At 44.7% G+C, this 16,784-nt stretch overlaps 1 protein-coding gene across 1 annotated transcript; it reads right to left on the bottom strand.

Moving 5' to 3' along the window:
• Positions 1-15,425: 15,425 nt before the first annotated feature.
• Positions 15,426-15,980, bottom strand: LOC311322620 (N-acetyllactosaminide alpha-1,3-galactosyltransferase-like; the record flags this gene model as incomplete). The annotated part of the gene is made up of 1 exon (XM_084454701.1): positions 15,426-15,980. One exon carries the CDS (start codon positions 15,978-15,980, stop codon positions 15,426-15,428), a length of 555 nt encoding a protein of 184 aa, XP_084310827.1.
• Positions 15,981-16,784: the final 804 nt, after the last annotated feature.

The following is a 16,784-nucleotide window of genomic DNA, read 5'->3' on the forward strand; positions in this document are numbered from 1 at the left end:
TTCGTTAGCTCTTTTTTTTGTAGATCGGCCCACAAGTAGGTCCGGCCCACCGGGCATTTGCCCGGTACGCCACATGGCCAGTCCAGCCCTGGTCTGAAATGTATGGTATGAAGATATATAAGCATTGATAACTAAACCACTTTTGTGGGTGGGTTACACTCACACACATGATGTGTGTGCATGTGTTTACTTTGCGTGTGTGTGTGTGTGTGTGTGTGTGTGTGTTTGTGTGTGTGTGTGTGTGTGTGTGTGTGTGTGTGTGTGTGTGTGTATGTGCGTGTGTGTATGTGTGTGTTAGGAGGCTGTGGGAGCAAAGGGAGGTGCAGCAGCAGGAGAGGAGCAAACGTCAGCTGGAGCTACAGGACCTGAACCAGCTACACAACTTGAACCAGGACCTGAACCAGCTACACAATTTGAACCAGGACCTGAACCAGAATCAAGCCTGCACAGTCAGAACACAGAAAAAATAATTTAAAAAAACATAATATATACAGCCAATCATTTTACAGTCTGGAGTACGGAATTCAGATTATAGGACACACACATGAGTACAGGACACACACACGCACACACACACACACACACACACACAAACATACACACACGACTGAGTGAGTTGTTGATATGGAAAAATAGAGTTCTGCACACCAGATAGCTCCCAATAAAAAGTTTTTTTTTTTTTTATGGGAGCTATCTGGTGTGCGGAACTCTATTTTTCCTTATCTACAAGAGTTTGTGTTCCAGCAGCCAGCCTAACATGCACAGTCTATTGTGTGTGTCTTTTGTATAGTTTTTTTTATTTGAGTGAGATGTTGAACCTCTGACTTTGTCTGACCCCAGATGTGCCCTGATGTGAGCGGGCGGCTACAGGCCAGCCTGCAGGAGTGTGAGAGACTGAGGGAGGAGCTGACTCAAGCCCTCCAGCAGCTGGATGCACAGAGCAGGTAGACCACACCAGAGAATTTCAAACAGGCTCATGGTCTGGCTGCTTCTGAGACAATAACAACGACCCTTTTCAAGAAATATCCAATAATTCTTGCTACTTCCTAAGAAAGATGGCACACAGTTTTCTTCCTGGTGCAGGTATTATGTATTGTAGTACCTTTTCTAGTAATCTGCTACGCTAGCGCCAGCTATGCTACCACCAGTTACGCTACTATCAGCTACGCTACCACCAGCTATGCTACCACCAGCTACTGTATGCTACTACCAGCTATGCTACTACCAGCTATGCTACCACCAGCTATGCTACTACCAGCTATACTACTACCAGCTACGCTACCACCAGCTATGCTACTAGATTAGATTAGACTTTATTGTCCCTCAAGGGGAAATTCATTTTCACAGGACTGCATTTACAACACAATACATTTAACAACGAAACATTTTACATAGACATCGTAGATGGACATTACATAGACATTGACAGTACAGTAACAGACACCACCGCCTGCACTTATATAGTACTTTTATCCAAAGTGCTTTACAATGAAGGCACCTCATTCACCCATTAACGGCAGCTGCCATGCAAGGTGCTAGCCTGCTCATTGGGAGCGATTTGGGGTTCAGTGTCTTGTCCAAGGACACTTCGACATGTTGACAGAAGGAGGGATTCAAACCGCCGACCCTACGATCATTGGACGACTCGCTCTACCGCTGAGCCACAGCTGCCCCTGTAAGCCGGTCCCTCTCCCATCCCCTCCCTACAGCAGGTACGAGGAGAAGCGGGAGCAGCACAAGGCCAAGCTGTGGCGAGCCAAGCACACCTACGTCCAGGAGACGAGACGGCGCGACAGCAGGATCCACCTGCTGGAGAGAGAGATGGCCGTTGCCGTGGACGCCGTGGACAGGGTAACGCCACCGCCGCGCAGCTCCTATCGCCGTGACGACAGAACGTCATAGAACGTGACCCAAAATACTTTTACAGAGCCGCTGAGTAGACCTGGGTCCCGTTGTGTTCAGTGGTGTAGTAGAGGGTATGGGGAGTATACCCACCTCCTTATCCATGGACCCCCAGTATACACACTTCTTTAAACGCCACTCATGTAAAAACTGTACTGGTAACATACTAGAGTATACACACTTCTTTAAACACCACGAATGTAAAAACTGTACCGATAACATGCTCGAGTATACAGACTTCTTTGAACACCACTCACAGTGTTTCCTGTGGAACTGATCTCTTGGTGTGGTGGTGTGTGAAAAAAAGAGTCCGATTTCGAAACCAAAGCGGGGGATCGGAGACCACACAGGCACTTAATAAATCATATGGTTTATAGACATATTTTAATCAGATGTATTGTAGGTTACCATTATAACAGCAGCTGTTATAATGGTAACAGCTGCTGTTTTCTGTTATTTTGATTGGCATTTTTTAGGTGGCTGGAGGAACATTAACGCAAGCTAGTTTTAGTTCAGCCAGCCAAAAAGACCGTTGCACAATCCATCAGGCAGCGCTGCGCCTGACTCACACGAAAGTTGCAGAACCTACTCGCGCTTGTGGTGTATGTCTCCTTGACAACGCTCGCTTGAAGGGCTGACTGACTGACAGACAGCAGCGTGCAGTGTTGCCAGATTGGGCGGGTTCACGCCCAATTGGGCTTCTTTTGATCACGTTTGGCCGGAAAAAATAGCATTGGGCGGTTGGGCTGGAAAAAATAGCATTGGGCGGGCGTTTAAAAAAAATATATATATATTTTAAAACTGGCGGGACAGACGTTTCAATTTTATCCAATGATGTTAATAAGGTGGGAGATGTGCACCTGTCCAATAGGGGCGAGGGAGCTCTCCCTGTTCAATGCATTTGATTCACACGGTCAAGGAGAAGGTTCGAGGTCGAGGTCAGAGTCAAATCTAGCTAGCTACCCCCGAAGAAACCTAAAGATGCCAATTTGGGGATGTGGGATCAGCAGGTTTCTGTCATGATCACCGCATCGATGCCTTTTGGCTGGAGGTAGAGGCCTTTAAAGATGCCGGAGGAAATCTGTGCTTTCAGGATGTGGCACTTGGCGCAATCAGATTGCTCACTCTGCCCATATTAAATGCTCATGTGGAGAGAGAATTTTCCCAAGTGACGCTAAAGATGATGCCAGAAATCGCATGGGATTACTGCTGCTTTCTGCTCGCATGGACGTGCGCTCGGTCTAACACGGAGCGGTTTGACGGCTGCAATGTTCCACCCTCCCTGACAGTTGTTGGGGAGCTTTGACTCAACCATCTATTAATACTTGCTATTTAGCAAGTTCACGACATGTACATAGTTTTACATTGACAAGTTACGTTAGAAGTTGGAATGGACTCTTGGCCTGTTCGGCGTGACGGTAAGACATTTTTATTTAATACTATACAGCACGGATACAAGCGGCCGAAATGAGTTTTCGAAATGAGTTTTCTCCGGAGGGTGGCTGGGGTCTCCCTGAGAGATCGGGTGAGAAGTTCAGTCATCCGGGAGAGACTCGGAGTAGAGCCGCTGCTCCTTTGCGTCGAAAGGAGCCAGTTGAGGTGGTTCGGGCATCTAGTGAGGATGCCTCCTGGGCGCCTCCCTAGGGAGGTGTTCCAGGCGTGTCCGGCTGGGAGGAGGCCGCGGGGTAGACCCAGGACTAGGTGGCGGGACTACATCTCCGCACTGGCCTGTGAGCGGCTAAAGATTCCTGGTTGATGCTGCTAGGGAAAGGGATGTCTGGGGCCCCCTGCTGGAGCTGCTGCCTCCGCGACCCGACCCTGGATAAGCGGATGAAGATGATGATGATGATGACTATACAGCAGGTGTTTCTGGATGTCGCATCATTGAGTGATGCATTAGCCTACTTGTGTCTCTGCCTGCTTGCCTGCCTGAGTATCACACTCCTGACTCGGTTATTGTGGGCGAGCAGGCAGGCTATTCATGGGTGGTTATACAGGTGGTTATATAGGCCTACCATTGGAAGTTGTGTAGCCTAGTCCACTTGTCACATTCTGCGGTTTCTTGTCACCACTAAAGCTTGTTATCTAGCTTGTCATCTTGAGTTGCTCTCGTCTATGACCGCAGCACCGCCGTTCCTCTATTCATGATATAGCCATGCTTCTCATGTGTTATTATAATTTGTTGCCTGCATTATCATTTCTTTGACTATTTGATGGGATTACGCATCTTTCTCTCTGTCGTAGGCTGTGTGTGTGACATATGTGTAGGCGTGTGTTGCAGTTTACCACGAGTTATAATTATTTTCGGTATTTCAACTGAGAGGCATTTTTCTTAGCATGCACTGCTATATATTATATACTATAATATTTGGGCGGTTTTTTATCACATCGGGCAGATTTTGAGCACTAATTGGGCTGGAAAACATCACACCAATCTGGCAACCCTGGCAGCGTGTAGCTCAAATGGAGCAGCTCCGCTTCGGCTAAAACTGTATTTTCAGATAACGTTACGTAACGTTAGCAGCACAAGGCCTATTTATCATATTCATTTTTTACTTGTCCGATCAGACAACTGCATGAGGCTTCTTCCTCTTGCCCGAACAGAGTTTACTGGTCCCTGGGAAGCGGGCAAAACTGTTAGCCTACAGGTAGCTTGCCTTGTTCCTTAATCCCCCGGTGTGAATCATGGCTAGCCGGCAATAACCTAGCCTACCTGACTGGTCTCATCATTCTCCTCTCTCTTCCTCTTCAATAACCTAGCCTACCTGACTGGTCTCATCATTCTCCTCTCTCTTCCTTGTCAATAACCTAGCCTACCTGACTGGTCTCATCATTCTCCTCTCTCTTCCTCTTCAATAACCTAGCCTACCTGACTGGTCTCATCATTCTCCTCTCTCTTCCTCTTCAATAACCTAGCCTACCTGACTGGTCTCATCATTCTCCTCTCTCTAACTCTTCAAAAATCGTCGTATGTCTGTCTGGAAAATTGTATTGATATATATGGTTATAGGATCCGCTAGTTGTCATCAGGGAATTATAAAACCAAAGGCTTTACCAACGTGCTTGAGATGGGCAGGAGCTGTCGGCACGTCTAACTGTAGCTATAACGGCACTTAGATTACTGACATAAATGCATTTTAGACAGTAGGCTAGGCATTTTGAGGAGTAGGCCTAGGTGCCAGCACCATTGTTTGGCCCAAGTCAAACACTGGTTAACACTAGGGATGTGCACGGTTAACCGAGTACTCGAGTACCCGAGTAGGCAATCTGCTAGTCGGAAAATAAACACTACTCGGTTAATCTAAAGGCTATACAATATGGCATGTTTGGCCGTGAAAGCGCGCATTTCTGAGCGCCTGTGCCATTGTTACCAAAGAGGATAGAGCGTTGGCGGCTGCCTGGAGAAAAGCGCTGTATACCGAGTCTTTTTTCGAGCGCTCCGGCTTTTTGAAAACATTGCCATCTCAACTTTTCAGAAAGGTGCTGCCAACGTCACTGCGGCTCTTTCAGGCAACCAATGATCAGATATTAGATAGGGCATGACTCGTCAGCTGTCTGGGGATCCCGGGGGAACCCCTGCCTGGCTATTAAACGGAATATTTGAAAGTGCACCGATCGTAAAAATAATAAATGCAGCCAGTTGTCAGGGGCAGTGATGACTGATTACTAGTTGATTACTGTCTAGCCAGCTAACTTGTTACGTTTTAAAAGCTATATTTATTTACATGGACACAGTTCTTGGGTGCAAAGTTACGTGGTCACAAAAACTAGCAATAATTAGCCCATGGGCTTGCTAATGCTCGCTGTCCATGGTTCGGTTTTCCATACTGTTAAGCATTTTCAGATCAAACTACACCGTGGTTTTGCATAGTGTTAAAGCATTTTATGGATCGAGCCTCGGACTTTCAAACCTGTTACAGCGTAGGTAGCCTATGAGAGAACTATAGACTTAAGCCTATATACAGTATATGCCACTTCATTTGTTTTGTTTTGACAATTAAACGCTGGTACCGGGTCTCTGATTTTGTTTATCTGCATACTGTAGGCAGTGGTGTGAGTGGACTTTGTACTCTGGCTCCAAGCAGCACTCCCATCATTTTGCGGTAGTCTAATCATGTTGGTAATGAGGTGGTGCTGAAAAAGACAGCGAGTACCAGCACAGGTCCATGCGCGTATAGCCTACTCCTATAGTTTTCCAGCCTGCTATAAAGAAATATTGAATGAATAGGCCTGTTGTTCAATAAATCTATTTAATTTTGCATGGACATTTCTCTAATGAAGGCTTGACGCCAAAACATCCATTATTGTCCAATAAATTGGAAATAGGCAGTGAGTGCCGCGGTGCTTTTTAGATAACGCTAAAAATTAATTCACTTGTTATCCGGCATCGGCAGTAAAGGCTTGGTTTAATACTTAATTTATATTAGTAAATTAGAGGTCTGGTTGCATATTGTAGGCTTAGAGTTTTCAGAGTAGCCTAACGATAGGCTCATAGCCTATTATAATAGGCTATGAGCTGGGCAGTGCATCCACATTAAAAGGCTGCGTTTTTCGATTCCGATAGCTTCATGAAAACCTGTGGGTTATTCAATCTGATGATAAGTAATGCATCCAACCACACATCAGCTTTTAAATATGTTTATTTGCAAGGGCATGGACGAGACATGAAAGCACCGCCACGGTAATAACGGCGGAAAAAAACGTATTCCCCTCCGAGGGGGCCGGGGTTAAATGCGCTCTGTCTGGACGGTATATTTTTTTGAGTAATCGGTTACTCGAGTAGGATCAGGTTAGGTTACTCGGTTTTAAAATTAGTCGAAATTCCCATCCCTAGTTAACACTATGGTAATATTTGAGCATCAATAGCCTACCTATCTTTCGTTGTAACCTCATGCCGCTCACTGAAGAAAAAATCCCTTCACGCGCCAAGTCTTCCGATCACCTCAGAAAGGAGCAGCATGGAGCGGCACAGAGCGCGCGGCCTATAGGCTCTTTATTGAAAATAAATAGTCCTAATGTGGGCGCGACAGTGGTTTTGAAAGCGCATTTAGGCAGAAATATTTAGAAAGTTTTATTTATATATAGCCTAATTTGTATTATTGTTTTTTGTATCAAATGTTTGGTGTGGCGGCAAGGATCTTGCCGTAGCGGTGCGCAAATGCTAATGCTAGTCCTATGAGCTTACTACTTTCGTTTTCCATTCAGCCGATGTGATAAGGGTGTTCCCTGTTAGTTACTTTTACTGCAACTTCGACAGGCTTTTCATTGTGAGGTTGTGTGACCTTGGCAGTCAACTTATCTGCTACTGGAACACAGATAATAACAACTTTTCATGCGTACTATGTGTTCTGGAAAAGTACAAAGTGTACAGCAGTATTGAAGCATAACTAGGCCTAAATAGACAGGCCTTGTATTAAACAACTATAATAGCACTTTATCAAAAATACCTTTCACATTTCCCCCCTTTGATCCATAATATGGATCACTCTACTGTTAACATTACTGGTGAATGATGCTAAGCTAAGCTATCAGAATGGGGAATAACAGAGTACTTGAAAACACATCTAAATAGCCCAGTGACTTTAAAACAGAGTATAAAACATAATAGAACATAGTTACTGTACTGTAACTAGTACAATCATAAAACAACAGTTTAAAATGTCAGGAATGGCATGAGTCTTTAATAGTGAAATTTACAACAGTATATTTGCTTTTGGGTTGACCCTATTGGTCAGTTATTCAGCTTCTTGGTGGTTTGGTCTTCAGGACTCCAAGAGTCCTCTCCGGTGCTCAACCTTTAGGTGACTGCCAGCTGGTCTGTCACTGTAGGGAGGTGTTTGTAGCTCGACTAGCAGGGGCCACGGCTCTCGTGTCTACCCGAGTTAGGAGGTCCCAGTGTGGGGTGTATGTTGGTTATCAGTGTCTGGAAATGTGTGTATGTGCTCAGATCTTGCCTGTCTACTGGTGGATCACTCCAGGGTTAGCCTCATGGTATTTCTGGAGGTCCCAAGCCTTCTGCTGTGCTGGGGACAGGGAGGCTTCTTCATCCTGCAGCAGGACCATCTCGGTGGCGTCTGCTCCCAGGGTGGCTCGGGTTGCTTTGGTGATGAGACACTTGCAGATAGGGATGCCACAGAACACTAGTATTCCAATTAGAACCAGGACACTCACGATCATGGAGACTGCTTTCCCCGCCCATCCAGAGAAGAACTCGGTCAGCCAATGCAGATCTCCTCCGGTGGGGGCGGTCTGGCTCAATACTTGTTCAATCATGGTGGCGCTATGTTTGAGATAGTTAGTGACATTGTCTTTGGCGTCTGGGATAAAGAAACAACTTATGCCTAACATTTTGCATACTCCACCTTCCTTGGCGGTGATTAGGTCGAGGGCTTCACGGTTCTCCAGGACAGAACGTTTGTCTGGCCTCGGCACCGGTGCTGAGGAATGACAGAGCGCTAAATAGTATGACGGCGGCAACGATGAGCTTACTTCCATTCATATTGGGCTAGGTGGGCGGGTGGCCTTCGCTCTCTCTGGGGTCTCCTAAGTGGTGGGGTCGGTTGGGGTGGTTCCTCCTCCTCTTCTGGGACCTCTGGGTCCGCCGGCTCTGGGACTGGTTGTTCTTCCTGATCATTTGGTCAATTGAGAGAACACTTAGAATGTCAAATGGTGTGGTGCAATTACCAGTGTTGTTGAAGTTCACATTTTTGCTACTGATGCCCTCGAAGGAGTCCTTCCTGACTCCCTCATGGCACACCCAGCAGGGTCCGTTGTGGACTTGACTGGTGAGGACAGCTCGGGCGCAGGCCATGTTTCCTCCGCAGCGGCGAAGGGCGTTCCTGGCCTCCTGGGTGGGTCCATGGTGGTCTGTACCTACTAGGGGATCGTGATTATTGGAGAGAAATTCGGCCTCCTCTTCTTCGTTTGTCACCTGTATGTTTACGCTGTTTTCCCCTGCTTGCGCGGCCTGATTGATCTTCTCGATGGCAGTGGTGGGTCGGGGGTTGACAATTTTGTTTCTGCTGTTTGTGTGATGCCTGGGCAGTACCAGGATCGGGTAAGGATCTGACTAATCCCCCCCTTTGCTCACGTGACCACGTCCGTGAGCAACATGACAGTAATATGTGTAATGTTACAAATATGTGTAATTGCCTTTGCTGCAATTGTAAGGCAATGTCTCTAACGCACACAACACAACAGTCACTTCAATCACAACTTCTTGAATAGTAGTAGTAATAGTAATAGTAATAGTAGTAGAACAGTAGTAGTAGAATAGTATTAGAACAGAATGGTACCTTTAGTCAGAATGTGGAACGTACTTTATGTGGAACAGCAACACTGTTTAATATCGGAGTCGTTATGGTTCTATTTCGCACCGCTCGGATAAAACACTTCACACAGTCAATGAAATTGAAAACCCAACCAAAAGAATAATTCTTCAACAACTATAATGTTAAACACGGGCGCAGCACTTCTCTGTGAGCCTATAACCGGTGTTTTGGGTGCGGGAATTCTTGGTCTATGGACGGACTATGTAGTTATAATGTAGCAAGCATTAAACCTCACCGTGGCAACCAATGTGTATGTGTGGACCTTAATAATCTCTTTATATCCTATGCCGTACGTCACAAGCGTAGACCTAGGTATATACTCTCATTAAAAAGGAATTTTTAACTCTGTGAACAATTGGTGTACGTTTGGAACTTACTATAAATATGTAACTATAACTTACTTACATATTTATGAAAAGCAAATCCTCCAGTTGGTGTGTTGGTTGTCCTTTTTAGGGAGGGATTCCAGGCCTCCCTGCCACCCTGAGCGACCCTGCGTCCGCCCTCAACCTGGTCCGTCGACGGCTTGGCTAGGAAGTTGATACGTGAAGGGTGATCAGTCCAACGGAGGCTCACTCAGGCGGGCAGATCAGCTGGAATCCCACTTCTGACACCAGTGAAATGTGGTGGCTGGACTCAGTTGACCTATGACATTCGGACACTCACAAAGTACTATTATAACACTTCAGATTGAATTCACCAGTACCACAGGGTTCTCCTCCCAAAGGACCAAAACAATCACACAACCTTGTCAAATGAGGACACGAAATATAGCAGAGTAGAGTAAAAGAAACTTACTTTATTACCTTACAATTGCAGCAAAGGGACCGTTACACAGAGACACAAATGTCTCTGAGCAAGCGCGCCGACGAAGGTCGGGACGTTCTGTATATACTATTCCACACAATACATTGGCGCGTGACTACATGTGTTAGTACCTGATTGGTTGAAACTTTTATCTAATGCTAGTCCTATGAGCTTACTACTTTCGTTTTCCATTCAGCCGATGTGATTAGGGTGTTCCCTGTTAGTTACTTTTACTGCAACTTCGACAGGCTTTTCATTGTGAGGTTGTGTGACCTTGGCAGTCAACTTATCTGCTACTGGAACACAGATAATAACAACTTTTCATGCGTACTATGTGTTCTGGAAAAGTACAAAGTGTACAGCAGTATTGAAGCATAACTAGGCCTAAATAGACAGGCCTTGTATTAAACAACTATAATAGCACTTTATCAAAAATACCTTTCACAGTATACACACTTCTTTAAACACACTAATGTAAAAACTGTACTGGTAACATGCTAGAGTATACACACTTCTTTAAACACCACTAATGTAAAAACTGTAACATACTACAGTATACACACATCTTTAAACACCACTGATGTAAAAACTGTACTGGTAACATACTGTACTAGAGTATACACACTTCTTTAAACACCACTAATCTAAAAACTGTACTGGTAACATGCTAGAGTACACACGCTTCTTTAAACCCCATGACAGCCCTGTTTGTGTAGAACATGTTTGAGAAAGGCCGGGGTGAGGGCGATGGTGCTAATGAAGGACGCCATGTTGGTTTCTCCCAGGAGCGCCGGACGGTGAGGAGCATGCATGAGGAGAACGAGAAGCTGCTCCGGGAGACCAGGAGCTTCCTCCTGCAGCTCAGCCAGGAGGAGGAGCTCCGCAAGGACAGTGTGTTTGCTGCCAGCAATGCTCAACGCAGGTAACACTCAGCAGACGCACACACACACACACACATATACAGTACACACACACTCACACACACCTACACACACACACACACACACAGTACACACTCACACACACTCTCTCACACACACACACACACACACACTCACTCACACACACATACACACACTCACTCTCACAAACACAGATGTGCACACACACAAACACACACTCACACAAACACGCACACAGACACATTCACACACACACACACACACACACAGAGATGCACACACACAGACAGACACAGAGAAAAACATAGAGGGATACAAATACTGAAGGTGCAATTAATATAGATTCACAAGGTCATGCACCAATTAATATACATTCACAAGGTCATGCACCAATTAATATACATTCACAAGGTCATGCACCAATCAATTCATTTTCAGACATTCTTCAAGGGTACAAGTAGCAGCGTCTTCATCATATATGGCGGCTGCCAATGACAGCAGAGGCAGAGCTTTACTTACTGTAGCACATACCATACACTGCACATACTGTACACACTCACACAAACACACACACAGACTATACACACACACACACACCCATGACTATTGAGCTAATCCCTTGGTCAGTGTGTATAATCTGTTCTTGTGTGCACGGTTCCAGGGCCAACTTCCTGGAAGAGGAGAACAGGCAACTACAGGATGCTACGCTTCAGATGTCCAATCAGATTGCAGCGCTGGAGCGCAATTTGCGTAACCATACAATCGTTGCGCAATACTGAGGTACTGTGACCACATCTTGTTGTGTGTGTCGGTGTGTGTGTCGGTGTGTGTGTAGGTGTGTGTGTAGGTGGTGCTGCTAGCCTGTTGCAGTTTCTTCCCACAGAAACTGTCAGTTTACAGATGAACAGAACTTAACTTCTTTTGTTCTCCCAATATTTACTTTACTTTATTTGCTTTAAAATGACAGGGACAGTGCACATTAATGGACATTTCTGTAAATGTGCCAGTGTTAGCCAGCGTGGCTAGATTTCAACTGCAGACCCTGGGCAGATGTTATTGCAGCTCTGAAAAAGAATGGGTTATATTAAAAAAAATACAACAAACATTCAGTGTACAAAACAACAAGACAATACATGGTGGACAGTCCCATACAACAATACGACATAGTAGACAGTACAACACAAACAATACAACAATCATCAATAAGAACCTAAAAGTTGCTCAGAGGATATTACTGCCAGTGTTTATGGAGAAGGAGCCCTGGTTTAAAATATGCTATGTTTGTGCTTGTGTTTCACCAGGAACTGCAGAGAATGTTCCACATGGAGAATCCCCTGCTAACATCCAGCCCCAGGTAGAGAAACTCCTCTTTGGTATCTATCTGTCCTACCTTTAAAAACAGATGCACTTACAGTATGTTCATGAAGGGACCTTATTTTATGCTTTTCTGTACCATCCACTCAAGCTAGGAACAATACCTACCGTGTTTAACAATAGAACTCCACACTGAAGAACGTGTCCTGTGGTTGACAGGGTGGTTCCTGGGTCTGAGGACATAACGAACCTTTTGGACATCATCTACAGAAGCAAGGCCAGAACCACAGAGGACACCGCTGACCCATCTACCGTCTCCACCCTGGCGCCCTCTCTGTCCCGGGCTGGGCCCGCCGAGCTGGGCTACCTGAACCTCACCTGCCCCCAGCGAGCCTGCTCCTCCGACTCCCTCAGCACAGACAGCGGGGAGGTGTGAGGAATTCTTGTTGAATTCAGAAACCCAGGACTTGAAACGAACAATGTTAATCATGGAGTAAATGTATTATACAGTACTGTAATGTCACTTTACATAAAAGGAGATGTATAAAAACATAAATCATTGTCCTAGCTAATGTTCTCTTCAGGCTATGGCAGTTAATAATTTAAGATGAGCTTACTATTCTATGGCAGTTACTAACTTTAGATAAGTTAGTAACGGTGTGATGATGGAGAGATGCACATCTTCATACTGTATGTCACATGCAAGTATACAGTACAGTATTCAATCACAGTACAGTATTCAATCACAGTACAGTGTACAATCACAGTACAGTGTTCAATCAGTGCAGTGTACAATCACAGTACATTATTCAATCACAGTACAGTGTTCAATCACAGTGAAATGTTGCTGCCTGCTCCATGATGTGCTGAAGTTACAGATACAGTAGTTACAATATACCAATCACCAATTAACAACTACACAAGAAATACAATCTATACAATATAAAGTGTAGAGTGTAGAATAACGATACAATATAAAGTAGCCTACTTTATAACTACACAAATAATGTTATAGATTATATATTTTATAAAAAATATTAAACTATATTTACTTAAAAATTTGAAGAAAAACAACAACAAAAAACATTCACATTGCATACATGGCATAGTCAAAGCAAAGCTAAGGTCCAGTTGTTTCTAGGACCAGGCTTTAAAAAAAATCACACCAACCATCACCCACCTATTTGTCTGTCTGTCTGTCTGTCTGTCTGTCTGTCTGTCTGTCTGTCTGTCTGTCTATCTATCTATCTATCTATCTATCTATCTAGCCTATGCAGGGAACTAGCTCTACCCGAAACGTTATGTCAGTACATAACATTTATTTCCCAAACACAGATAGTCATAGAAACTCTCTGGTGAAATCTTCTCATGTTTTCTCAATAGATCAATATAATTACTATGCCAGTCAAGAATGCCTTCATCCAAGCCAGTTGAGCACATTGCATATGATCTTAGTATACAGTAATATCTGATGAGGTACTTGATCCATAGGTATGATCCCTACTGCGAGACCCTACCAGGACCACTCAACACTCACTGTATCCATCCTTGTGGAACTTGAGCCCCAGACCCTGAAAAGCGACATTTTGCACTTAAATAGCACATATCCACCAATATCCACTCAGCTATTATGTTATCCACTAGCCTGGCTTCAACACCCTGATCACGTGATCTCACATGCTGTTTGTCTAGTGGAGAGAAATCACATGATCAGTGTTGCCATGCTAGGCTAGTGGATATCAGTGGATATGTGCTATTTAAGTGCAAAGTGTTGCTTTTTATATAAAAGATGGGCTGGTACAACTGTAGCCCCCACAGAGAAAACGCTTTCATCTTTTGAAAAATGTCTTCACTGAAAGTAACGAAATTATATTGTCTGTAGATGCAGTAATGTAGACAGAGTAACAAAAGTCTAAGGCACAATGAATGGTTCCTGGCAGGGCGGTGTACCGGGGTATAGCCCCGAATAGTATACCCACCTGGACCAGGGCTAGTTCATTACAATGGCTCCTGGACTACAAATGCTAGTCCAGAGCCATTTTTTCACAATTGAAGAAATGAAACTGTTCCTCAGGAGCTACAAGGGATGAAAATGCTGAGCTTGAGATAAGAAACTGTGGCGAATGTGGAGTATCTCAATATTGCTCTTCTGATCGTGGGAGAACTTCTCACTGCGGATAAAACATACAGGCAAACCACTTGCATTAGCTATGACTGCGTTAGCTATGACTGTGTTAGCTATGACTGCATTAGTTATAACTGCGTTAACTATGACTGTGTTAGCTATGACTGTGTTAGCTATGACTGCATTAGTTATAACTGCGTTAACTATAACTGTGTTAGCTATGACTGTTAGCTATGACTGCATTAGTTATAACTGCGTTAACTATAACTGTGTTAGCTATGACTGTGTTAGCTATGACTGCATTAGTTATAACTGCGTTAACTATAACTGTGTTAGCTATGATTGCGTCACAGTCGGTCCATTCTTATTTTTTCTTGTGGATATTGTATTCCTGAATCGCACCTCTTATACTCCACTCAAATCTTGAATTGTCAAATCTTTACAAGTTGGCGCTGGGCCTCGTAGAGAAGAACATTTCCAGTGGCAGCCTGCTAACCTTCACTAATCTCTTTATTCCACCAGCATGTTTGTGTCGGACAGGCTATTTTAATGCTTCCCAAACAATTTAGACTTAATTCAGCTGGTCTCAGATCTGTTTATTCAACCCGATGTTATCAGTGGTTTTGTATTATTTGGCTACTAATTGTAAATTGGTATCACTTATTTCTAAATTTGCATGGGAGGCACCAACCATGAGTAGTCAAGGAGCCAAATGTGGCTCCAGAGTAGGGGCTTCACAGACTAGTCGATAGTCAAATAGTCGACTATCAAACCACTAGTTGACCTTGTGCATTGCCGGTCATTTTCTGAAATAAAATTTAAAAATCCCCCTAATTATGTTTATAGTTTTTTGTGCCATTGGGCACTGCTGTGGATAGTTAATCTTCGTCGTTTCAGCGTTTTTTTTATTCTACATTTAAAAAAAGGTTATGACTGTTGTTATTGGGTTAAAAAAACAATCGTGATAAACCCCCAATTAATCGACTAGTCGACTACTTTGGCGGAGTAGTCGATGACTAGTAGAATTCAGTAGTCCTGAATGCCCTACTCCAGATTATCCCTGAAGCTGTCATACTTCTTCTCTGCCCAGAGCAGACGTGTGACCCGGATGTCGCTGCGCTGGCCGATCTCGCTGGCCCAGCAGTACTCGGGCGACAGCAGCTTGCTGGGCTTGTTGAGCCATAGGTACTTGTTGAGGTGACTCTCGTCATGCCACGGTGCCTCCACCCCTTTGCTCTTGTCCTCCATGATGGCCTGGTGGCAGCTCTCCGCCAGCCATCGTACGCTCCGCCACGTGCCCCCGAACATGGCCGCGTGGTAGTAGAAGTCCTCGTTCTTCATGTAGGCCCTGGAGCCGGGGTTGCGGACGTAAGTGAACGCCGTCCGTGGCTCGTGGTAGTAGTAGGCATGGAGCAACGCCACCGACGTCCCCAGCGCCTCCGAGCTGAACCTCCCAACAAACAACTGGTCGACGTCCAAGCAGAAGACATGGCTGCTGCTGTGTTGGATGTGGGAGTCGATGGCGTCGGCGATGGCCCTCATGCGCATCATGGAGACGTCCTGCCAGCGGGCGTGCCTCTGGATGTTCATAACCTTCATTTCCAGTCCATTCGAATGGACATTGGGATGCCACTGAAGATCCAACCTCTCATCACACGTGGAGATCCAGGAGCCAGTCAGGAAGACCAGCGGACCAGACCCAACCTCTCATCACACATGAGGGAACCAGGAGCCAGTCATGAGGACCATTGGACCTGGTAAGTATATTCAATATTATATTTTAATTGTTTAATCCTTACTTGTCAATAGCCTCTAAAACGTTAGTAAAACCATATGAGATAATCCCTTTTCAGGTTTCACATCAAAATAGATTAAAACATAGCTCTCAATACACCTTTTAAGCCTAAAACTGTCTAATTGACCCTGAGGAACACACACTGGGACTTGATCACTCCTGGTGGGCCTGACCAGGCCGAGGGAGTATAGTTGTTTGGCCGAAACACCGGTTGACGTCTGGGTAACTACTGATGATTGTGTTCCAATATTTAGTTGTTATAATAATCTGTAGACTTTATTGCCCCTAAAATTCATAGCAGGCCATTAATATTTCAGTTAGCATAGTCATAATGTAAGGCTTAGTGGCCAAGTCTTTTAAATTAATATCTCAGCTTAACCTAAACCTTAATTGTAATCCAGACCTTAACCTTACAGGCTTTTATATCTAAACTCAACCCAATCCTTCGCTCTAATCCTAACCTTACAGGTCTTTATACCTAAACCTAACCCAAACCCCTGCTCTGACCCTAAATTTACACACTAATATACCTAAGCCTAACCCTAACCTTTGCTCTAACCCTAACCTTACAGGCGAATATACCTAACCCAAACCTCTACTGTAACCTT

This window comes from Borostomias antarcticus, assembly GCF_949987555.1.
Source record: "Borostomias antarcticus genome assembly, chromosome: 20".
Classification (NCBI taxonomy): Eukaryota; Metazoa; Chordata; class Actinopteri; order Stomiiformes; family Stomiidae; genus Borostomias; species Borostomias antarcticus.